We start from the raw sequence: 24,285 nt of genomic DNA, 5'->3' as shown, positions 1-24,285 counted from the left end.
GAAATAGCTCACTATAAAAACAAGCATTAGGTTAATAACAATAAAAATGGGTAAAAAGTTTTGAACAGGCAATGTAGAGAAGAAGAAATCCAGTGGCTAATAAACACTTCAGTAGCAGTCATGAAATACTTTAAGACTTTTAACAAACATAGTTGTGATAAGTAACAAGGTATACTCTATTGTTCATTATTAAATATCTTTGTAGCTTAATTCAATAAATTGAATGTATTTAACATGATTTATTTTCTGCAGGCCCACACAGCATGAATTAAGACTTTATAAGCAACAGGTGAAGAAACTGGAGAAAGCCCTAAAGAAAAATGTCAAGTAATTATATTTTACCAAAGTTACAAATTTATTAGGCTTTTGTATTTTGTTACCTGTTAGCTTACCTCATAGTGGGCTTGGCTTGAAATTACCAGGCTGATGGACGGAAATGATATTAACAAGGGGATATTTCTGGTTCCACAGTTTAAAAACATTTCTATTGTGTTGGATTTAGCTTATGTTAATTTTATTTTATTTGTTTATATTTATTGTTGTTCAGTTACAGTTGTCCCACCTTTTTCCCTATTGCTCTCCCCTGCCCTGTTCCCCCCCACTCCCATAGTCAGTCCCCCCCACTGTCTGTACCCATGAATCCTCTATTTGTATTCCTTTGCTTGCCCCTTTCCCTTCTTTCCCCATTATCCCCTTCCCCATGCCCCTCTGGCTACTGTCAGTTTGTTCTTTATTTCCAGGTCTCTGGTTCTGTTTTGCTCATTTGTTTGTTTTGTTGATTAGGTTCCACTTATAGGTGAGATCATATGGTATTTGTCCTTCATCACCTGGTTTATTTCACTTAGCATAATGCTCTCCAGTTTGATTTAGTTATATGTTAATTTTAAATAAGAACAAGAAAACGTTATTTGCCTAATATAATAAAGGGCAAGATTTTAACTAGAAAATTATATTTGGAAGTCATGGAGGAATTTTAAGAGAATTGCTGAAATTAGAAATGACGCCCCAAATTTTTGTTGGTAGTAGCCATGACCTGAAGAATATATACCCTCATCATACTTTAAAAGCACCAGAATGAATGCAGCCAGCCATTCATATCCACCACTTGTATTTTTCTTGATTTCAGGAACACATACTCAGAGGAGTTTCAGAAAATTTTGTCCTCCAATAGTGACAGTATTTTCTAAAGATTCTGTGTGCCCTTTTTGGTTCAAGGAAATGGCACTTGAAGGGAGCATTGGGATGAAATATTTTGAAAACTATGAGAGTTATATAGTGTTAGATGTATTAAATAAAATGTGTTAGTGTAAGTTGATTCAGTTTTTAGTCACAGCTATGTTTCCTTCTTTCTACAGTAACACATGCCGTGGTAAAAGGCAAGTTTTCTGGATATCCCAGAATCACAAATTGAGTTAAATTAAAGTAGTAGAGAAGAAAAATTTAAAAAGAGAAGTGGAAAATTTGGAAAAGTTGCATTTATTCATTCAATTAATATTTTTTTCCTTCCTACTATACTATTGCTTGACATTTTGGGTACCTGTAATACCTCCTACTGTCTGCTGGGCATTTCTGGGTACTGGAATTATAGTGCTATACCAAGTAGAAAATGTCTCTGCCCTCGTGGAGATGACATGAAGGGAAAAGGACAGTGAAAATAGACACATAAGACAGCTTTGATAGAGAAGTACTTAAATGTACAATAGCACAGGAGTTGCTGCTGTGTGAGTTTTTGGACAAGAGGTGGTGGTGACATCAAAGGTGGCAGTAGTGGAGATGGGAAGTGTTTGGAATATTAGAGGTGGAACTTACAAGATTGGTGAAGGATTGAATATAGGCAGCTGAGGAAGAAAAATCAAGACTCCCAAGTTTTAGGCCTGAATAACTAGGTAATTGTTGGTGCATTAACCGAGATGGTAAAATTGATTGAGATACAGGTAGGTAAAAAGTCAGAGGAGAAAGTGTGGGGAGGAAAAACTTTTTATCAGCCCTTTTAGGGTCTCTGGCTAGGCCTGAAAATTAAACTGACAGAGACAGATTAACATGAGAAAAGCACACAAATATATTGAATGTAAGTTTTACTGACATAGGAGCCTCCAGAGGAAATGAAGACCTAAACAAGCAGTTAAGCCTGAGTGTTTTTATGCTAGGTTTGATGAAGGGAGGAAAGTTGTGGAACAATCTGATAGGACAAAAGTATAAGCTAAGGGTAGTAAACTGGAGGAAATTCCAATTTTCCTTGTTGTCTCTTTGTCTTCACAGATGAAGATGCTCCTTCCTTCTGTTACAGGGAGGGTACCTGTCACATGAGGGTCTTATCTGCTTCAAGAAAGAAGGGGGGAGGTCAGAGAGTCTGTCCTGTACCTGCCATTTTTCAAACTCCTTCAGCTTAAAAGATTTATGTTAAAGTGGCATATTTTTATTTTACTAATTATTTTATTATTATTCTCATTCTATTACAGTTGTCCTAATTTCCCCCTTAGCCCTTCTCCGCCCAGCCCACCCCACACTGCCACAGTCAGTCCCCGCACCACTGTTGTCTATGTCCATGGGTCAGTCATACATGTCCTTTGACTAGTCTCTTCCCCTTCTTTCAACCATCCCTCTCTCCTGCTTTCCCTCTGGGTGCTATCAGTCTGTTTCATGTTTCCTTGTCTCTGGTTGTTTTGCTTGTTAGTGAATTTTGTTTATTAGATTCCTCTTAAAAGTAAGATAATATGGCATTTGTCTTTCACCGACTGGCTTGTTTCACTTAGCATAATAATTTCCAGTTCTAACTTGACTGTTGCAGAAGGTAGGACTTCTTTCTGCTGCATAGCATTCTATTGTGTAAATGTACCACAGTTTTTTAATCCGTTCATCTACTGATGGGCACTTAGGCTGTTTCCAGCACTTGGCTATTATAAATAGCACTGCTATGAACATTGGGGTGCATAAGTTCTTTGAATTAGTGTTTCTGGCTTCTTGGGTATATTCCCAGCAATGGAATTGCTGGGTCAAAAGGCAATTGATTTTTAATTTTTTGAGGAAGTTCCATACTGTTTTCCACAGTGGCTGTGTCAGTCTGCCCAGTGACCTTTTGGTTCATAGCTGGCACTCAATCCACTGAGCCACACCAGCCAGGGAGTTTTAAGAGCGGCATATTTTTTAATTGATTTTTCTAGAAAGAGAAAGGAAGGGGTGGAGAGAGAGAGAAACATTGACTTGTTATTCCACTATTTATGCATTTATTGGTTGATTCTTACATGTGCCCTGACTGGGGATTGAACCCGGAATCTTGATGTATTGGGGTAACACTAACAAACTAAGCTACCGGACTAGGGCTGGACTGACATATCTTGATCCCCTTTCAAGGGATCTTATTGACATCAAGGCAAGTATATTAGTGAAAATACACTCACACGTTATTGCACTTTTATATACAGAGATAACATAGTTAATGCTTGTTATTTGTAGATTCCATATTTGTGAACTTGTCTACCTGCTAAGTGTTATTTTTAATCCCCAAATTAATATTTGCTGCACTTTCATAACCATTCGTGGACATGCCCACCACAAACATTTCCAGCTGCTGAACCAGACAAGGCTCTTCCCTCTTGTTTCACCCCTCCTACTGTCAACTAGCATCCTTTTTGTTATCACAGTGCCACTTTCTCTTTTTTTGCATTTGTGTGCTTTATGTTGGTGATTTCTCCAAGATGGTCCCCAAGTATGGTGTTGAAGTGTGCTGTTTACTGTCCCTATACACCAGAACCCTGTGATGTGCCTTACAGGAAAACAACATGTGTTAGGTAAACTTCATTTAGGCGTGAGTTATTGTGCTGTTAGCCATTTCTTAAAATGTTAACACACATAAAACTAGATTGTATATCGGCCAGTTGAGGAAATATGACCAGATGCATTCAGGAACCTGACCCTGTATCTCCCCTAGGAGCAATGGCTTAGTCTTTGCTAATTAAGTGTTTATGCTAATTTTAAGAACATAACTACTACAAATAAAAATTTATTAAATATATTTTGTGATGTTCATTTAGGTCTAGTCTTCAGATTGATTTTATATTATTAGCCTTTAAAATTATGATTCTGAACCAGTCCCTGCTATATTTTTCTGCTGAATTTGAAGAAATTGTGTTTTTAGAAATTTAAATTTGGAATTTAAAAAATGTATTTGTTAATTTTTTTAAGGTATGGAATTTTTATAGTATCTAGATGTGGAAACAATTAGGAATGTTAAATAACTTGCCCATATTACACAGGCGATACGTGAAAGAACTTTGAAAGAAATCAGATCCATATCTAATCATTCTTTTTCCAAAGTTCACATTCTTAACCACCACACTAATAATCAGAACCAAACAAAACACCCAATAAGAAAAATTAAGGTAAAACGTTTAAAATTTTTATTTTCTTAAGTGTCAGAGTTAGAATATTTTTCAAAGATCAGATGTTGGGGAAATAATTAAGAATAAAATCTCCTGTCAACCTAGTGAATACTTTCCACATCTATAGGAAAAAAGAAACAGTTTCCTTACTGAATAAATATTCAACCAGACTGATGTGTATTATAGGCAATCTGCTAAAGAGATGGCAAAGACAGAAAGAGATCTCACCCTTGTATACAGCCACACTGGTACTATCCTTTCATACAGGTGAATTGTCTTTATCCAAAGGGAAAAAAAAATTCTTGTATCCTTAGACAAGCGTGAAATTACAGTTGAGGACCCGGAGCCTGGGCTTACCTCCACTGAGCCACGGAGACAAGGCATAGTCCTCCCTGATGTCCATGTTCAAAGAGATGGTTCCAAGCCTCTCAAGGCAGACTTTCTGGGATGTAAAATTAACAAAAGGTTTATGTAAATCTTTTTTCAAAAATCTTCACTCAAGGATATGTTTATTATTGATTTTTAGAGAGGGAAAATATTGATGTGAGAAACATCGATCAGTTACCTCCCATACATGTCCCAACCAGGGATCGAACCCACAGCCTAGCTGTGTGCCCTGGTCTGGAGCCCACAACCTCTTGGTGCACAGAATAACACTCAAACCAACTGAGCCACCTGGCCAGGGCTTATGTGCATCTTAAAAATTTACATTTTTCTTAATTACAGCTACAGGTTTTCCAAAGGAAATGCTACAAGAAAAGGAGGGGGAAGTCTCTTTCCTTTTTAGAATCAGAGAAAATTCAATTTTTTTTTCTTTAGATTTGTAGTTACCTTTCAACTACCAACATTCAATATCAAATGAGGCTATTAACACAGATTCCTTTTGTTTGAGTTAATATTGCAAACAGGTCAATTATAAAATTCTGTTGTTTGCCCTGGCTGGTGTGGCTCAGTGGATTGAGTGCTGACATGCGAACTGAAAGGTTGCCAGTTCGAGTCCCAGTCAGGGCACATGCCTGGGTTGTGGGTTGGGTCCCCAGTTGGGGGTGTGCAAGAGGCAACCAATTGATGTATCTCTCGCACATCAATGTTTCTCTCCCTCTCTCCCTTCTTTCCCCTCTCTCTAATATAAATAAATACATAAAATCTTTAAAAGAAATTCTGTTGCTAAGAAGTGATCAAAGAAGTGACCAGATAGGTTTGTCAGTGCAAGATAACCGAAGCACACTTAATTTTTCAGTGGTATTTTTATTTTGCTAGGAGGAAACAAAATCAGAATTCCACCACTCTGGTGTTGAGATGATAGGCATTAAGGTGGTCAGTTAGGCCAAGAAGCCAAATTGAAATGAACAAGCAAGGTTTTATTCACCTACTGCAATAGTATAAGCAAGGAGCCAAAAAGAAAAAGGCTGGGTCCTCAGAGTTCCATTTTCTCCAGGGATTGGTGCCAGGCAGAGATCAGCCAGTGACATGTAGAACAGATGGGAGGGAGCATCCCACTGCCTTAGGAGCCTGGCACAAAACACTATTTCATGGGCCTAGGAGAAGGCCCAAGAGTGGAAAAAGTGTCAGACTGGAGAAAAGTGTTTCAGTTAAGGCTTTCCCCCGCCCCCCACCCCTTAAGGAGAAACGAAAACTGCCTCTCTCAAAGCCGCCCTTAAAAAGGCCTAAGAATGGAGGCACCTGGGAATTCTGACATGCATGTGAGCATGGCCAGCTGGGAGTCTGGAAGGAGGGGAGAGGTTGTGGGGGACTGAATCCGTAACAGCAACTCCCTCCAGAGATTGTGGTACACAGGCTGGGTACCTGGTCTGGGGTTGGGAGGAGCAGTTTACCCCATGAGGCTTTCCAGGCAAAGCCTGTATAGTTGCCTATGGTTTGGGCCCCAGAGATAACACATAGGATTTGGGCCTGAAACTGGATGCCCCTGCTAGAGAAATGTTGCCTTCAGAGTTGTGACTGCTTGATTGAAGGGAACCACTCCACTTTTCATCCTATTAATTTAAAAAAAAATTCTAGAGAAAAAGAAATAAATTTTTAAAAAGTCCTAGGAATGTAGAGAAAAGGACTCAGAGAACATAAAACTTTGAGAGACTCACATTGGTGGGTACATGTGTTTTGTATCATTGTGGCTAAATTATCATGATTTTAAAACAAAACTGGCATTCCACTTTTCAACTCATTCCTCATCTTCAGAATGGGAGTCACATGAGACCATGGAAAGGCTTCAGCAGACACAAAAGCTCTAAATTGTACATAGAAACTCATCTTGTGGAGGTAACATGGCATATTTTACGTTGAAAGGGAAGTTTTCTGGTTTTCCTAGACTTCACAAAGAAATGTAAAGTATTTCTTAGCCATCTGAGGGGATTTTTATGGCCTTCAGCCCTGCTAACTGCCTTGGAAACTACAAAACAACTCTAGCATATTTCTGAGTACAGCCTGTTCTGCTACAACATTGGTTTCTTAAACACAGTTAATTTTTTTTTAAGGAGATTTTCCTGTCTGGCTGCTTGAAGGTCACCTCCGTCACGAATGACACAATAACTCTCTGGACCAGAAAGTTTATGACGTGCACAGAAACAGTGGTTACTGATGTCCTTCATCCTGGGAAGGCAACAGTACCTAAGACAGAAATTCCAGAAAAACTAGATGAATCCAAAGACACTATTTTTGGATTCAAAGCCCATATTGGTGGTGGCAAGACAACTGGCTTTAGCATGATTTATGATTTCTTGAATTACATAAAGAAAAATGAACCCAAATATAGACTTAGCAGACATGAGAAGGATAAGACCTCAAGAAAGAAAACAGCAAAAGGAATGTAGAAATAGAATGCCGAAAGTTGGACTGTGAAGGCCAGTGTTGGTGCTGGCAAAGAGAAAGGCTCTTAAGTGCTTCATCTGTGGTGACTGTGCAGATTTTTCATGAAAGGATTAATTAAGAACTTCTTTTTTAAAGCCAAAATGAGAAGCAACAGCACTTATTTAGGATCAAAAAGAATTGAAAACAAATTGAGACAGAAACCCAAATAGTGTCCCAATTACAGGGTAAAGGCAAGGGGTTTTTATGAGAAAAGAGAACAATTATGTGAATAGAAGTGTTAATCTGCCCTAGGTGGTGTAGCTCAGTGGATTGAGTATGAGACTGCAAACCAAGGGGTCACCGGTTCAATTCCCAGTCAGGGCACATGCCTGGGTGTCAGGCCAGGTCCCCAGTAGTGGGGCGCGAGAGGCAACCACACATTGATGTTTCTCCCTCTTTCTCCTTCCCTTCACCTCTCTCTAAAAATAAATAAATAAAATCTAAAAAAAAAATTGTTAATCTAAAAAGTAAAGGTCAAGAGTGAGGGGCTACAAGCATTTGTTTAAAATCCAAAAGAATAGCTCTTCAGGAAGCACTGATTCTGGCAGGAACCCAAATAGTGTTCACATTGGGGTTAATGGCAATGGGTTTTTATGAGAAAAGGAAGGGGAATAATTGAATAGAAGTTAGTAAAGGAAGGAATTTTATAGGTACATATAAGCTAAGATATTCTTTAGTTAAACATGGTAGTGCTAATTCTAAAGAATGTCTTTAATTTTCAGTCCAGAGTGTCTGCTTTCCTGTTAGCTTTGCAAATAGTTGTGTGAAATACAGTTGTGTGAAATAGCTTTGCCCGGTCCAAAGGTTATTTTGCCCGGTTTAAACATTCCAGAGGTTTAAGAAGCAAGACTGCAAAGTTAACTAACATTTAAATTCAGATTTATAATTTACTTGTACTCCCACTAGAGAGCATATTGACTTTTCTATGTCTCTTGTATTCTAGATAATGTGCTCCTGGCACTGCCTTTCCACAAAACCCCTAAGTACAATATGTTAATGTGGTAAATAGGTGGGAAATGAAGTGGAAAATGGATTATGAGGTCTTCGTGTCTACTAGAGGAAAGAGGTTGATTTTTTTTACCTAGAGCTTATTCCATTTACTAATTTTTTGGTCATATTCTCATGAGAGAGCAGAGAAGAGCAACCAAGTGAAGATCAAGGCAATACATGTGACTGGAGTAGATAATGGTAGGTCAGTAGTAGTAAGATGAGGTAAGAAAGGAGTCAGGAGAATATTGGGTTAGGACTGACATGGAGAGATTCACATGCTAATCCAAGGACATTAGATTTAATTCATAAAGCAGTGAGAAGCAACTGATTGTTTTTTAGCAGGCAAATGACATGATGGCACATTGCTGTTCTATTTTATACATAGCAGGTCAAGTTCATTAATGAGTCATGGAATCAATCAGTTTGATGGGTTAGTTTCTGTAGGAAACCAAGAGGCATGCTCAAAGTTACCAGTAAAATGGTTAATTTGAAGTGGGTTTAATAAGAGACCACTTTTTTCAAAGGTATGGTGGGTGGTAGGAGGAATGTCTACTACAGCCTGACTTCAGAGATACTTGGAGAAGGGCAACGGTTTGCTATTAGGTGGAGACGCATGCATAGTTAGCATACACATGCAAAGAGACTCTCCCCTAGCTTTCCAGTAGTTACTCAGAAAGTCCAGTAGTCTCTTGGGTTTTCATGCCCTCTTGACTGGGCCAGGCATCACTATTGGTTTTGGAATGTGGTGAAGGAAGGACCACTCCAAATTGTCCTTGCTCTAGCTCTTGCTGCTATAGTGCCCAAACCAATTGCCCTGCCCATTGCTTCTTGCTTCCCTTACCTGTATCCTCCTAGCTTGGATCCCTAGAAAGTTGCTTCCATCCTTCACTGTAGTTCTTTCCTTTTTTTTTTTTTTTTTTTTTTGCAAGTGTTGGGGAGTGGTTAGAACTTTCTTCTTCAGTGTGATCCCTTTTGTTTTCAGCGATTCCTTCTAATTTGTGGTCTATTGAGATGATCTTCTTGTTTTCCATTGACAGTATGGCTTAAAATTTATAAAAATGCACATATGCATACCGTGTGCACAGACATATATAAAATGACAGAAAGCTTTTGGGAGGGTAGCTGGGTCACCGGCTCAGTTTGTTATCTTAATCCAGTGTCTAGGAAAGCATTTTGTATTATCTTGATTTTTCCCCCTTTAGATTACAGGATCTTATCAGTCAAAACAAGGCTGAGGACACAGAGAAAAAAGATGAACCCAGCAAAGATAACCAGCAGCAGGCCCTAATTGACCAGAGATACTTTCAGGTATTGAATGGCTGGAAAAGAGACTGGTGTTTGTAGTCAACTTTGGTTTCAGTCACAGTGTAACAATTATTGGTTGGTAAGGAATACTTGCATCCTGTATTTGTGTGTGCTTACCCTGTCTTGTCTTGCCATGGAATACCTATTTGGCTAAAAACATTGGAGTTACCTTGACTTAGAATTTGTCCTAGCCCTTAAAAGAGACTTTATAGCCTTGTTCAAAGCAGGGTAGTAAAAAGCTGGTAAGATTTTGGAAAGCTTTTATCTTTTTCCCTACTTTCCTCCCTTAAGCCATTTCCCTTTTTATTGTTTTTGTTGTTGCTATGGTTGGTATTATTATTATTCTATAACTAAATCTGTTTCCTAAAGTCCTTGTATGGTTTTGTTTTTTATTTAGATATTCATCTGAAATTTAACTTTCTATGTGGTGATGCAGAGATCTCACCTTACTGATTTTATAGAATAGATAGATGAGCCTTTTTTGAATAGATGTGCAATTAAACCTGGTCATTTACTGACTGAACTGGGCCTGCATTTTTATTTTATTGGACCCACACAGGCTTTTAAAAAAAACTTTGAATTTATTACTAATATTTTTTAAATTAAGAGATTTTATTTGCTAAGTCCTTGTTTGTAGCTTCCGTTGAAAAGAGAATCTGGCAACAAAATCCTGTGCAGCCATTATCAGAGCAGAATTATGCCTTTCCTCATCACATAGGGGCACGTGCCCTTCTGTAGGCCATGGTCCCCACCCATCCTTGCTCCACTCATTTATGTTCTTACCTGGCTTCTCTAGGCACCCGAGTTTGCAGTTTCCAACAGACCATTGAAATGAAACCCTTATTGTATACCATATTCCCTTGCGTGTACAGATTTGTTTCTAGGCTTTAGTCTGTTTCGTTTCTATGCTATTTTCACATTCTTTTAATCTTTGTAGTTTTGATACCTTTTAGGTTAAGTATCTTGTCATTGTTCTTTTACAATTTCTCCTTTGCTATATTGTTAGCACATTTATTCTTCCGTATGAACAGTTTGTGTGTGCGGTTATTTCCTCCCCACCAACGTGGGGACTTGGCCATGTGTCATTCACTCTCTGGGCAGTGCACATTCCAGTTGACCTCTTAGGAACACCTTTCCTCCCCCTGTTCAAGTGATACTCCCCTCATGTTCTTCAGCTGTGGTTAGTTTTATTCCATGAAAGGAAAGGTTAATGCTCCTCCACGGTGTTCATTTTGCCACAGGGTGTATTTTTACCCTACTGCAATGTAGAGGGGCAGGCTTCTGTTGTTTCTGCCTCTTCTCCTTGCTCTGTTCTACCTTTATTTTTACATATGTATGAGTTCTTTTTTGCTGTGTAACAAACCCTCCTAAAACTTAGTTCAGCCCTTTAATATATTGTGCTTGGACAGCTAGGCTGTTTTCTTGATCTTGGTTGGGTTCTCTCATGCATCTGCTGTCAGATACAAGTAGGTTTAGTGGCTCTGCCTCTGGGATTTGGGTGGATATTGGTGCAGGGTGTTGGGGATGACTGAGCCATGTGTCTTTTATCATCTACCATCTACCCTGGGCTTATCCATGTGGCAGTAGAGTTCACAGAGAGCAGAAATAATCAAGGTACCTTGAGCCTTAGGCTATGAGCTGGCACACCATTAATTCCTTTACTGTGGGCCAGTGCAAGGCCCAAGACCAGTCTAGATTCAAGGAGCAGAAAATAGACTCCACTTCTTGATGGGAGAACCTGCAGTGGCACATTGCAAAGTAGGGAAAATACAAGGAAGAGAAATAATTGCAATAATTTTTGCAAGCCATTTATCATAAAGTTTGGATACATGCTGCTAGACATACATGTAATTTCCCTTGGTTCATCACCTCGATCATGGAATAGGATTGTCCTGTGAACTTCTGAAACACAGCTAGCATCAGCTTTCTGGTCTCTTAAAGGGGTTCTGTTGCCCTCCTTACTTTTTGTCTAAGGCAGGGGGAGAAGGACTGTGTTCTTGCTCTTGTTGATAATTTAGTGGAGGGAAATTTTCCCCATTAAAATGGTATTCAAAGAGTTTAAATATAATACAAGCAAAATATTGAAATGCACTAAAATAACAAACAAAACTGCTTGTAAATAAGCATCAGAAGTCAAATTCTCAGGAGACCTGTAGCTTTTATGGGGAGAAAAGAAAAACAGCACAGCATTTTCACTTACTAGTTTATACATTACTTTCTTTTTTTTTAACACATTTTTTTAAAGATTTTATGTATTTATTTTTAGAGAGGGAAGGGAGGGAGATAGAGAGAGAGGGGAACATCAATGTGCGGTTGCTGGGGGTCATGGCCTGCAACCCAGGCATGTACCCTGACTGGGAATCAAACCTGCGACACTTTGGTTCGCAGCTTGTGCTCAATCCACTGAGCTATGCCGGCCAAGGCTAGGTTATACATTACTTTCAAACACTCTTGTGTTGGTGAATCCTGCCCAATGAATCAGACATTTTCTTAAATGGGCTGGTCACGCTCCAGGATCACTCTGATCACCTCTTAGCAAGACCTGCATGATGTTTCCAGGAGTTCTCTTCAGAACTGTGTTGGATTTTATAATTCGTTGTTTTTACTCTCAACTTCAGCTGAAGCTGTGAAACAACAGGAAATGCCCCATTTAACATCCCAGTTGGCCTAAATATGACAAGATAGAAATAGGGAAATGTGTCCTGGCTGGTGTGGCTCAGTGGATTGAGTGCAGGCCTGCAGACTGAAAGATTTCAGGTTTGATTCCCAGTCAGGGCACATGCCTAGACTGCAGACCAGATCCCCAGTTGGGGATGTGCAAAAGGCAACCAATTGATGTATATCTCTCGTACTTCAATGTTTCTCTCTTTTTCTTTCTCCCTCCCTTCCCCTCTCTCTAATAAATAAATAAATAAGTAAATCTTTAAAAAAGAAAAGAAACAGGAAAATCTGGGACTCTAGCTACGGATATCTGGATGATTATTCTTCTCTATGTGGATTATAATAGGTCATAACTACTTTCAAGTCTAAATCATTTTAAAAAACATTTTAGTTTTTGTTGTGAAGTCTGTGGTTCTCATTAGAACTCGCGTGTTTAATCATGGTAATGAAACTGTTATACTTCCCAAACATTACAAATGTTAGTCTCATTAAAGATCTTAATGCCTAAAATTAACTCTGAAAATGACATTGCATTGACATATAAAGCCCTACTTTAACATGTCACTTTCATACGACTATGGTAAACATTTCAACTAAGAAGTCCTTTTTTTTAGGTGCTGAATAGCATCAATTCAATTATTCACAATCCAAGAGCTCCAGTAATAATTTATAAACAGAGTAAAGGAGGAGCCCAACATTTTAATAAAGATCTCATTCAAGATTGTGGATTTGAGCATCTTGTTCCTGTAATAGAAATGTGGGCAGATCAACTGACTTCCCTAAAGGTAGGGGGTTGAATATTCTTTACATGCTGTGAAAATCTTTTGGAGTCTGTGAACTTTATTAGGACTAGGCTTACTTTGTTTTGTTTGTTTGTTTTAACTGTAAAGCTGAAAAGGCTTAGCTTATCTACATGTGGATCTTGCTACTTATATATTGTTTTAAGTATTACCCATATGATGTCATTACTGTTAGCTTTGCCTCCTATAAAGTTCTACCAAATAAAACATTTTTAGGCCCATTGCCTTGTTGAAAATCTGTACTAGATCCACTTGGCACTTCTAGGCCCTTCCCTGGTCTACTTTCATCACCCACTTTTGGCATTCCCATCCTACAGATTTTCGTGGCCCTTATTCCCCTTCAGATGTAATGTCTTATCCTTTATTCTGTTTTAATTGGGGATTTTTTTTTCCTCCTCATATTTCAAATTATTTTCCTTTCTTCAAAGCTTATCTCCATGTTTGTAGATGGTGGTCCGACAGCAGCCAATACTTTTACCTATTCTGTCTATCCGTGAAAGATGAAAACTTCTTTACTTTATAGAGTTATTGCATATTGTTTATTAACTTCAGGCTTTTCCGGTTTTTGTTGAGTAGCTCACTGAAAGGTGAATTGCTTATGTCAATAGTATTTAGTTTCTGTTCCCTTTAAAATTTTAGATGTTTCAATAACTAATATATATGTAGCATACCTCTGTTCATGAAGGTGTGATTTAATAATAGTATTCATCAGTAGAAGCCTTATAACGTGAAGTTAAATGATGCAGAAGATACGTGTAAGAATGTGTAAGCTCCATGAGTTTTGTCTTTGTTCTCTGACATATTCCAAGGAACCTCCTGATATATATATAATAAGTGCTCGATATTTGTCAGAAGAATAAAGCAGAATAACACATTTCAAGGCAACAAAATGGAGATGATACTGAATTCAAAAAAAATTTTTAAATGAAAACACACCTCTAACTGATGAAAGAATCTTCACATTCAGCCTAATTTCTCTTTCCCATTTTAAATAGGGTTTGGATAGAGCTATAAAATTTTTTTTAACTGAGTGACAGTGTTGGATTAATATACCTATTATATAGGCCTGAGTTCCTCCAGTTTTTATTCGGAAGAGGGTGAAATAGTGGTTAATTGTGTAAATCATGGCATTTTCCCAATCATTGCTTGTCAGGGGGTTCCTCCAGTAGGGGGTGGTGCTGACTCTATTTTCTCCTCAGGGCAAATGGTCTAGAACATGCCCCAGCCTTCTCAAGACCAGGAAAAGACTAGAAGAGAAAGGAGACAAAGGGAGGAATCAAATAAATGAATAGTTATTGATTATTTACTATGTTCAAGGCATTGTGGGAGATATCAGAAAAGGTAACATAAGATTCAGATTAATTGGAGAGACGAAGCATTCTAAAATACAGGAAATAAAATTTAACTATTCAAGATACCATTGGAAGAAATGAAATGAAAACAGGCCATGATATGCCACGTGAATGATGCAGATAACTTGTACTTCAGGTTCTGGGGGAGGAAGGGCCCCCCAAGAAAAGCTTTACAGTGATGGTGAGTTTTTGCTACTATATAATTTGGAAAGAGACAGGGAGAGTTAACTTTATAATTAAAATATCCTGAGGACACCCAGGAGGAATTTAGTCGCTCTGCCACTGAAGTAACTCATGGGATTTGGGCAGTGCTTCAGATACTTACCTTATACTGCAGAATCAGGGTCCAGATTGAGAAACTATATGAGGTTCTTCAATGCCTCCTCATATGTAAGGTTTTCTATACTGTAGCAGCCTGTAAGTCTGGGACAACTGTTTTCCCAGATTAGTTTTTTCTCAGGTTGATTTGGCATAAAAGAGAAGGATGGAAAAAGCATGAAGCTAGCTAGCTATCTGCCTTCTTCCTTCTGTCTTTCCCACCCACCTTTCCAGGCTCCATAGGTTTCCTAGCCCAGTACACTGTGCTGTGCTGTGGCTTTCCTGTTCTCCAGTGCTTGAGGCCAGTCATCCAAAGTCAGGCAGGACTTTGACTATACTGCATGCCCACAGCTGAACAGTGTGGAGAGCCTAGGAGACTCTCTCTTAGATTTCTTAGGGCTTACTTGATGGACTGTGCTGCAAGCATTCTGCACTGCTGAGTACACCAGAATGTCATTTTTTCTTAATCTTGTTAATACTTTTATTCTCAAGCAAAAACTTATATTTGATGTGGTTTTACCATAGACCATTTGTTCATGATCACACCTTGTTGGTGGAGCACTGGTTAATGAAAGTATCATTATGCTGGGACTTGCTGACTTTTCTCCAAATTCTAGTGGCATTTAATGTTTAAAACATTCATTTGACACTGAATGTGTTGCCAAAATAGGTAATTGCCTTCTTGTCAAGTGAAAGGTTAAAGATACCATATGTGAGATCTGAGCATTAATTAATTGGAAAGTGTTAAGTAAGTGGAGGACTAAAATAAGCTGGAAAAAGAGTGTCTTACATACTTCTTCCTGTATTCCGGAATTGCACTGCCTTACACAGTAACCACCCATCACAGGTAGCTTTGGTCACTTGAATGTGGCTATTCCAACTGAGATGTGCTGTAAGTATAAAACAAGATTTAGAAGACTTAGTCTGGAAAAATAATTAAAATATTAAGTAGTAAATAGTATTTTTGATATACTTGGTAAATTTTTGATATATTGATAAAATATATTGTCAAAGTTAATGTTACCTCCTTTTTACTTTTTTAAGTGCAGCCACAAGATCATTTAAAATTACTGGAACTCACATTACATTTCCTTTGGGCAGCACTGTTCTAAAGGGCCAAGTACTGTGCCACATGCATACAGACGTTCAGGAAATATGTATCGGTGCACCAGTCTTAGAGTTCTAAACTTGCGGTAGCATTGCCTCTTGTGCACAGTTTAAAATTGATTAGGGCAATGTGTCTAGGTCAAGAAAGCTATGTAGGCTGTCATGAAGATTAAGTAGAATTAATTTAGACATCCTTTGAAATTAAAATTTTCCAGGAGATAAATGTTATAATATAGATGAATCTGGGAAATATTATCATAAGTGAAAGAGGCCAGTCACAACAGGACACTTATTGTATGATTCCATTTTATGTGAAAGGCCTGCTATGGGAAAATCCATAAACACAAAGTATTAGCAGTTACCCAGGGGCTAGGGCCAGGGAAGAATGGGAATGGCTTCAAGAAGGTGTGGGCTTGTTTTTGTGTAGATGACCGTGTTCTGGAATTAGATAATGGAGATGGTTGCACATCGCTGTAAATCTATTAAAACTACCAACTTGTACACTTAAAGAGGGTGAATTTTATGCTATGTGAATTACATCTTAATAAGTGTTATAAAACATTTAAGGCCAAAATATAAAGAACAAGCTTATATTTTATCCATCAATAGTTCAAGCCAATTACTTAAATAACACATGCTAATAATAACATATAATTACTTAAAACATCCAGATTCAAGATAATTAATATGGATTGTTTTAATGTAAGGCCTATATTTACCTGGAGAACACTAATTTTTTTTTTGAGAACACTAATTTAACAGACTTTTTCTAAACTGATAATGGTATTTTCAGAAATACTGATATTGGTTAATGGATTTATTAAACTCTAACATAAATCCTGATTTTTAAAGATATTTAAACAATTAGCATTTATTATGCTAATTTTATTAGCTATTATAAAACTATTTTTAAATCAATAATATTATGTCATTTCTTTTTGTTGTAAAGGATCTATATAAGTCCTTGAAAATACTATCTGCAGAATTGGTGCCTTGGCATACTTTAAAGAAGCAGGATGAAAATGAAGGTATCAAAGTTGAGGATCTATTGTTCATAGTAGATACCATGTTGGAAGAAGTTGAAAATAAGGAAAAGGTAATACCTAATACTTATGTAAATGTTTATATTTTAATGTAATATTAATGTAAAACTGATAACAATATGCATATTAATATTTGTTCTACTAGAATTCTGTTTCTCTTTTAAAAGTTTTAATTAAAGATTTGGGATTATTATAAGGTGCTATCTATCTTTCTTTCTCTTTTTTGGACAGGACAGCAATTTGCCAAACTTTGAAACTTTTCAAGCTATTGTTTCTCACTTCCAAAAATTATTTGATGTTCCTTCTTTAAATGGAGTCTATCCCCGAATGAATGAAGTTTATACTAGACTTGGAGAAATGAACAATGCTGTGAGAAACCTCCAAGAACTCTTAGAATTAGGTGATGACCCTTTTTCATTTTGGACCCCCCTTTAAGAATTATTCCTAATAAATCAACAGAAAGTAGGTAAACTTTTTTAAAGTAAAAAAAAAAAAGTTGAGGATAACTAAAGCGTAAAGTATTTGATTTAATGATTTTGAGAATTCTCTTTTGAAATATCCTGTTCTTTCACATCTGTTTTGCAGATAGTTCGTCTTCCTTGTGTGTGCTGGTGAGCACAGTTGGAAAATTGTGTAGGCTGATTAATGAGGATGTAAATGAACAGGTTATGCAGGTATTGGGACCTGAAGATCTTCAAAGGTATTTATTTTAAATAGCTTACAAAATACCATCCAGAATGCTTGAAGTGGTGAAATTAAAACTTTCACAACTTCATAAGTTACTTGTCTTTCCTGCTCATTTTTAAGTAACTTAAATAGCATCTTTTAAATAACTTAAAAGTCACACCTTAGGAATGGAGGGAATGCCAAGTATTTTAAAGATAAAAGTAGATTATAGGGCCTATAAGTTTATATAAGGTGGATAAATTTACGTAATCCAGCATTATTACTGTAAGTCTATTTCCAGGGAAATTATATATGGAGAACTCATTAGCAACTTCATGTGAGTTTAGAATATATAAGCAGGTTCTATTTTTAGTACACTACTATATTTGATTAGAACATAAAATGTTAAGGATTTTTTTTAAACTAAGCATTTCTAATATATAACTTTTCCTCCCCACCCCAACCTCTGTACACAAATTTTATACTGAAACGTATGGGCAGGGAAACACATATACTATTCTGTATGTTCCGCACGTTCTCTAAGAACCCTTACCTAATCTGACACTTGAATTTTCTGGTACTTGGTGCTTTTAAAAGGAACATTTCTATCACCACTGGCCATTTTCCCCTCCCCACAGTTTTACTGACTACTGATACTTATTATTTAATGGAATAGTGGATATAAAAGCCAGTTATTATGTTGATATGTTTAATATGTTATAAAAACATGGTCTCAAGGATCCTTGAGCTAAATAGAAAGTTTCCCATGTTAGGGAACCTTTATATAAATATATATAATTTTACACTGATAATAGATTTTATTTTTAGAAAAGTGATATTTGATGAACAAAGAGCTCAAAAGGAAGAATAATAATTCTTCCTTAAATTATGATTAATTTATATTTAAATTAGGAAAATTTGTTTTGAAAATGTTCTATATTCAATCAGATGCAAGAAATTTAAGTTGGAAATTCAATATAAACTTGCATTTTTTTTAAGCATTATCATCAAATTGGAAGAACATGAGGAATTTTTTCCAGCATTTCAGGCATTCACTAATGATCTACTTGAGATCTTAGGTAAGATCTTTGTTGATGGTGTTTAAATTTCAAGTCTAAAGGTATCAGTGGGTTGGAGGGAAGAGTGTTCATTAGTTCATAGATTTGTGTTTTTACTTAGAACATTTGATAGAAAGTGTTCGGAAACCATTCATAGTTCTAGAAACACACTCCTAACATGCAGTTAGAGATGGTTGGGATTAGTCTACAGAATAGAGAAGCATGTGTCCTTTAAGGAGCAAGGGGCTGCCTTTGTGCTGGGACCTTAAGAGGAGAAATGGCGATTAGTTTGGCCAGGCCCTGACTCTGTCATTATGTAATGAAATCTTGATAGAATTTATGGCCTTGTAAGGTATTTTTTCTCCTTCTCTTCCTTCTCCTTTTTAAAAATAGGACCTATCTACTATGTTACTCAAATATACAAATTGTTTTTACTCTGGTGATAAGAACTAAAGATCTCTAGAAAGAAAGATAAATTTATAAATTTCTAAAAGGGGATAGATACATTTATATTCTTGATCATATTGAGGGGAACTTGCTTGGGAATTATAGCCAAAATAGAGACCTAAAGCTCTTATTTTGTATGATTATATATGGCTATAAAATAATTTATCTTACTTTTAAGAACACTTGTTAAAGTTTAAAGTGATTTATTCACTAGTTCTTTATTTTTATATAGCTCATTTGAAAGATTTGGGTTTTTTTTTAACAATGGCTCTTTGACATTGGAAATCAAATTAGAAGGAAATGAGGTTTAGTAGAAGATAAGGGAATGAGTAAATTAAAATTTGGTAAGAAGATGATAAATAAATGAAAGAAGTATCCAACTAGCATCTCTAGCCTAGTAAACAAAAAGGACATTTCAGGGCCAATTTTATATGAACTGGAAGCAGGGAACTGTGAGGGAGTGTGCTTTAGTCATGCTCATGTGTTTGCAAAGAAAAAATGTAATTTGAAAGTTAAACTTAAGATGAGACATGAAATTGTAGAAATGTGTTGCTTTGTATCCCGAAGAGCCTTGTCTCATAGAATAACATGATTTTGCTTGCTTTGGGGTAGCAATTACTTAAATAGTGAAGTTCTCATTCTTAATAAATATTTTAATTAGTGTGCTGGTAATACTTATTTCAGAATCCTTCTGTAGAAACTTCCTCTCAAATGTTACCAGCATGGTTCATGTAGGATCATTTGCTTCAAGAAGCCAAGTCTCCCTGACTGCAGATGAGCTCTGCATTGTAGTCATAGTTGAAATTACGGAGCTAAACATTATAACATTGGGAAGTTAAATCTGTTTTGGGAAACATGACTTTTTTTTTAAATTACTGGGTGTCATAGTAAGCATCTAGAACTACAGAGTTGTGTACTGAATACCAGCTGTGGAGAAGGACTTTTTTATGTAAGCTGAGAAATTTCTCATATCAGCCAGGATTCTTCTCTGTGAGGTTCATTTATAATGTGGATTTCTCATTTAGTGAGAAAACAGGTGTGATTTCAGAATGGGTTCAGGGAATAGCCTGATTTTGTAACCTTATTATGATGTAATGTGTGAACCAAATTCTCTGTTGTAGGTTTGCTTATATTTTTCCTTTCTTTTATCTTGATGCTTTATAATTGGATCCAGACAAGTATTCTGACTGAAATCAGGAGCTTAAACAACATGGGTTATGTATTTAAGCAAAAGGAAGAACAACCAAATCCAACTAAACATCAAGGGAGAGAGGTGGATTCCAAGGAAGATTGTTATTTATTTATTTATTCATTCATTCATTCTTTAAAATTTTATCGATTTGAGAGAGAGGCGGTGGCAGGGGAGGGAAGGAAAGGAACGTGGGAGGGAGGCAGAGAGAGAGATTGAGATTTGTTATTCTACTTATTTATGCATTCATTGGTTGATTCTTGTATGTACCCTGACTGGGGATTGGACCCACAACCTTGGTACATTGGGATGACATTCTAACCAACTGAGCTACCTGGCCAGGGTACAAGGAAGCATGTTTCATGTAAAGGAAATGAGTTTATGGACAGTGGCCTAGCAGAATAATCTAGAGAGAGGGGTAAGAACCTAGAGAACTTGCCCCTGGGGCTTACCTTAAGTAGAGCTGGAGTCTAGAATGTGAGAGAAAGGACCTTGCTTCCTCAGTAGCCAAGAGCTTTCAAACAGAGTTCTCACAGGATGATTGGGAAAAGAGAGTCTTGGGAAGAAAAGTCAGATTCAGAAAGAACCTGGCAGAGAAAAACGTGAACTGGTTTATCTGGTGAGCTGGAGCAGGCAAAGCTCTAAAATATGTTGCATCTGAGATTTGTACTTTGGGAAATTTCACACCTTTTACTAGGTAGATATTAATGAGAAGTCTTTCCAACAGAATTAACTATAGGACTGTGTTCATTACAAAGAAATTCTCAGGGGCGCAGGAAAGAGACAGCCTCTACCTGGGATTTCACCATATAGGGTCACCCATGTAATGATACAGATTTAAAGAGGTAATAACATGATATTATAAATGTAGCCGGTAGGACTTGTTAATAAGAGCATACTGTTAATGACATTAATATCAGAGTCAGTGAATGCTTGTAGGCATGTGGTAGCTTTTACAAACAAGATGCCCTGTGAATTAGTGATACTCCTGTCACACTATTGGAGAAAAGTCTCATGTGCTTGAAAGCACCAGTGTGCCTTTGGTTTAAGGTTTGCCTTTGCATAGAGATTCTCACTTCATCTGATCCTATCACTAGATAAAGCTATTCTTTTATTATTTTTTATTACAGAAATTGATGACTTGGATGCCATTGTACCTGCAGTAAAGAAATTAAAAGTACTTTCATACTGAAAACAAATCATTTTTACTGTGTAAATTGCATTCTTAACATTCTAAGCATTTTGTAGGATTGATCTTACTTTTGAGACAAGGGTTACAAAGTGTGTTTACTCTCAGAATTCATCCCCTTCTTAGTATTGGACCCCCCCACTCATAATTTTTATTAACTTTGAGATTCTTATGTAGGAAACAGTTATTAAGTTAGAGTAGTAAGTTAACTTTAGATCCTTTAATTACAGTATTTCTTAAGCACTTCTTGAGTACTCAAAATTTAAGATTGTTTTGAAGTATAATGAGTGAGTAAAAGAGAAACTCAAGGAGAGATTGAGAGTAATAAAAAGGTCACATATAAGTTCAGGGTTTAGTGACCTTTCTTGTTCTGGGAACAAGGAATGCCAGTGACTCTCATAAGTCCAGCCAGTAGGAAGTTATTGCTTTCCTGGCAAGAAAGTGGCACATTCTATCAGGATATCCCTCATGGCACCTGTCCTGTCAAAGCAGGAGGAAGAAGGAGGAAATGTGTTAGAGTAGGAAATGAATTACCAGGTAATGTAGGTGAGTAGATAAAAGTCTCATTAAAAAGTGTCTTTGTTTGCAATCTTGATGTAATGTACTTTTTATAAGAGCATGAGATCTTAAATAAAATTTTTGTGAAGGATTTTCAAATACAAGTGTCCTCAGTGACTTACTTGTCTTACAAATATGAGTCATGTTCTCTTCCTAGGCTGAGCCTTCCTTGGGCAGTGGGTTCACCCTTGCTGCTGCCTACTTATTCTCTGTTCTCAGTAGTCAAGTCTGATTTTATTAAAGGACTGGTAGTGTTTTGCCTCACATCTCTGAGTACAAGCCACTCTGAGTTACTGCTGCTTCACCACCACAGCCCTGGCACCCACCCTCTCATTTTTATAAGTAGTGGGCTTAGGAAGACTTCTCACTCTTTCTTTTCTTTCTTTTTTTTTTTTTAAGATTTTATTTATTTTATAGAGGGGGAGGGAGAGAGAAAGAGAGGGAGAGAAACATCAGTGTGCAGTTGCCTTTCATGTGCCCCTTGTTGGGGGCCTGGCCTGCAACCCAGGCTTGTGCCCTGACTGGGAATCGAACCAGAAACCCTTTGGTTTACAGGCCAGCGCTCCATCCAGGGCTCAGTTATTCTTGTTTGTTCATGTGTAGAATAGTCTAAAGAGTTTCCAGGAAATAGCAAGGTAAAATGGAGAGAATAAATGTTAATAGATAAGCATCCAGATCTTTGGTTTTTGACCTTAAGTATTAGACATAAAGTTCTTTTTGGATTTAAAATTCTTTGTTTTGTTACCTTGCAATTACATTTCCAAACACTAGCCCATAATTTGTGAAAGAACCCATGTCTTTGAGGGTTGGATAGAAAAAAATATTTGGATATTCAATAACATAAATATTCCGAGTTGATTAGATTACTCCAAATAATTGCTGAGACATTTTGGGAATTTAACAGTATTTGAAAGAAAGAAATTTAATATAAAAATTGTGTTTTTCTGTCCTGGCTCATGTGGCTCAGTTGATTGAGTGCCAGATTGCGAACCACAGGGTTGCTGGTTTGATCTAACACTAGAATCAACCACTCGTGGATGCTTCTCTCCCTCTCTTTCTCCCTCCCTTCTCCTCTCTAAAAGTAAAAAAATAATAAAATAAATAATAATTTAATAATAATAATAATAATAATAAATTAAAAGTCTTTAAAAAAATTCATTAATCTAAATTTTGTCAGCTAGTTTAAGAGCCTGTGGCTAACTCTTAGTTTAAAACTGATGTTTTTCAGACTCTTCCTCAGAGGCCTAGGCGTGTTTGGAGGGCCACCGAGAGGGACAGGGCCACTAGTGAAACTGTTAAGTCCTCCTAATCAGATCTACTTTAATCCAGCTTTAATTATTTAAAATATATGTACTGCAAATACTATTTAGCTCCTGATTTTCTTTTTTTTTTTTTTGATGTGTAGTTGATATATAAACTGTACATACAGAAAGTATGTAGTTTTGTTAAGTTCTGATACACATGTATGAGAGAGGACCCAAAGAAATCTCTGGAATTTAATTATAAAAACTTTGTATTTATTCTTACATGTTCAAACTTCAGTCACTTTCAAAGTACTCTCCATTTGATGCAACACAGCTACAGAGATGATTTTTTCCACTGCTCAGAACAGTTTTTGAACTCATCAATTTTGAAGCTTTTTAGTGCTTCTGCTGTTTTTGGTTTTACCTCTTCCACATTGACAAAACATTTCCCTTTGAGGACTTTTTCATCCAGGGAAACAAATCAAGTTGCTCAGGGCAAGATCAGGTGAATAGGGAGTGTGGAGCATGGGGGGCATGCCGTTTTTAGTCAAAAACTACTGAACACTCAGGGCAGTGTGGGCAGGTACGCTCATAAATCACCCATCATGAAAAGGGCAAATGTGGTAAGTCTCTAAAAGAATTCACTGAAGCTGGACACAGCCTCTCACAACAGTGCCTGCTGGTACACTGATACAGATGGGTTCTTAGAGCACTCACCTAGCATGGGAAGCCTATACTACAAGGGTCCCGCCCTCCAGAAGATAATTCTGTTTTGTGGGGAGGGTTCTCCCTCATACACCTACGAAACCATCACCAAAATCAAAATAATAAACGTATCCATCACTCCAAAAGTTATCTCTTTGCCCTGGTGTTCCCTCTCCTCTTCTCCCATCCCCAGGCAACAAATGATCTGCTTTCATCACTGTAGACTAGTTTGCATTTGATGGGATTTTATATAAACACACTCATACAATGCGTTCTTTTTCTCATCTGCCCTGTCAGCATAATTATTTTGAGATTCTTACATGTCACTGCATTAACAGTTCATTCCCTTTTATTGCTGTGTAGTTCTCCATTGTAGCACTATACCACAATTTGTTTATCTATTCACCTG

The 24,285-nt window shown here is 37.1% G+C and overlaps 1 protein-coding gene across 5 annotated transcripts in view; it reads left to right on the top strand.

Moving 5' to 3' along the window:
- CEP70 (centrosomal protein 70) overlaps window positions 1-22,031 on the top strand; it is a 69,730-nt gene extending 47,699 nt beyond the window's left edge. For all 5 annotated transcript variants that reach the window (XM_045857216.1, XM_045857215.1, XM_045857214.1 and 2 more), the window contains 8 exons: window positions 253-327; window positions 9,437-9,542; window positions 12,815-12,985; window positions 16,727-16,873; window positions 17,052-17,220; window positions 17,406-17,520; window positions 18,486-18,565; window positions 21,311-22,031. In XM_045857216.1, coding sequence (XP_045713172.1) covers window positions 253-327; window positions 9,437-9,542; window positions 12,815-12,985; window positions 16,727-16,873; window positions 17,052-17,220; window positions 17,406-17,520; window positions 18,486-18,565; window positions 21,311-21,372 — 925 coding nt within the window. In that variant the 3' untranslated portion in view covers window positions 21,373-22,031. The remainder of the gene's footprint in view (window positions 1-252; window positions 328-9,436; window positions 9,543-12,814; window positions 12,986-16,726; window positions 16,874-17,051; window positions 17,221-17,405; window positions 17,521-18,485; window positions 18,566-21,310) is intronic.
- The last annotated feature ends 2,254 nt before the right edge of the window (window positions 22,032-24,285 follow it).

This window comes from Phyllostomus hastatus, unplaced genomic scaffold, assembly GCF_019186645.2.
Source record: "Phyllostomus hastatus isolate PE091 unplaced genomic scaffold, TTU_PhHast_1.1 phas_scaffold_129, whole genome shotgun sequence".
NCBI classification, from domain to species: Eukaryota; Metazoa; Chordata; class Mammalia; order Chiroptera; family Phyllostomidae; genus Phyllostomus; species Phyllostomus hastatus.
This window is presented reverse-complemented; position numbering and strand designations above follow the sequence as displayed.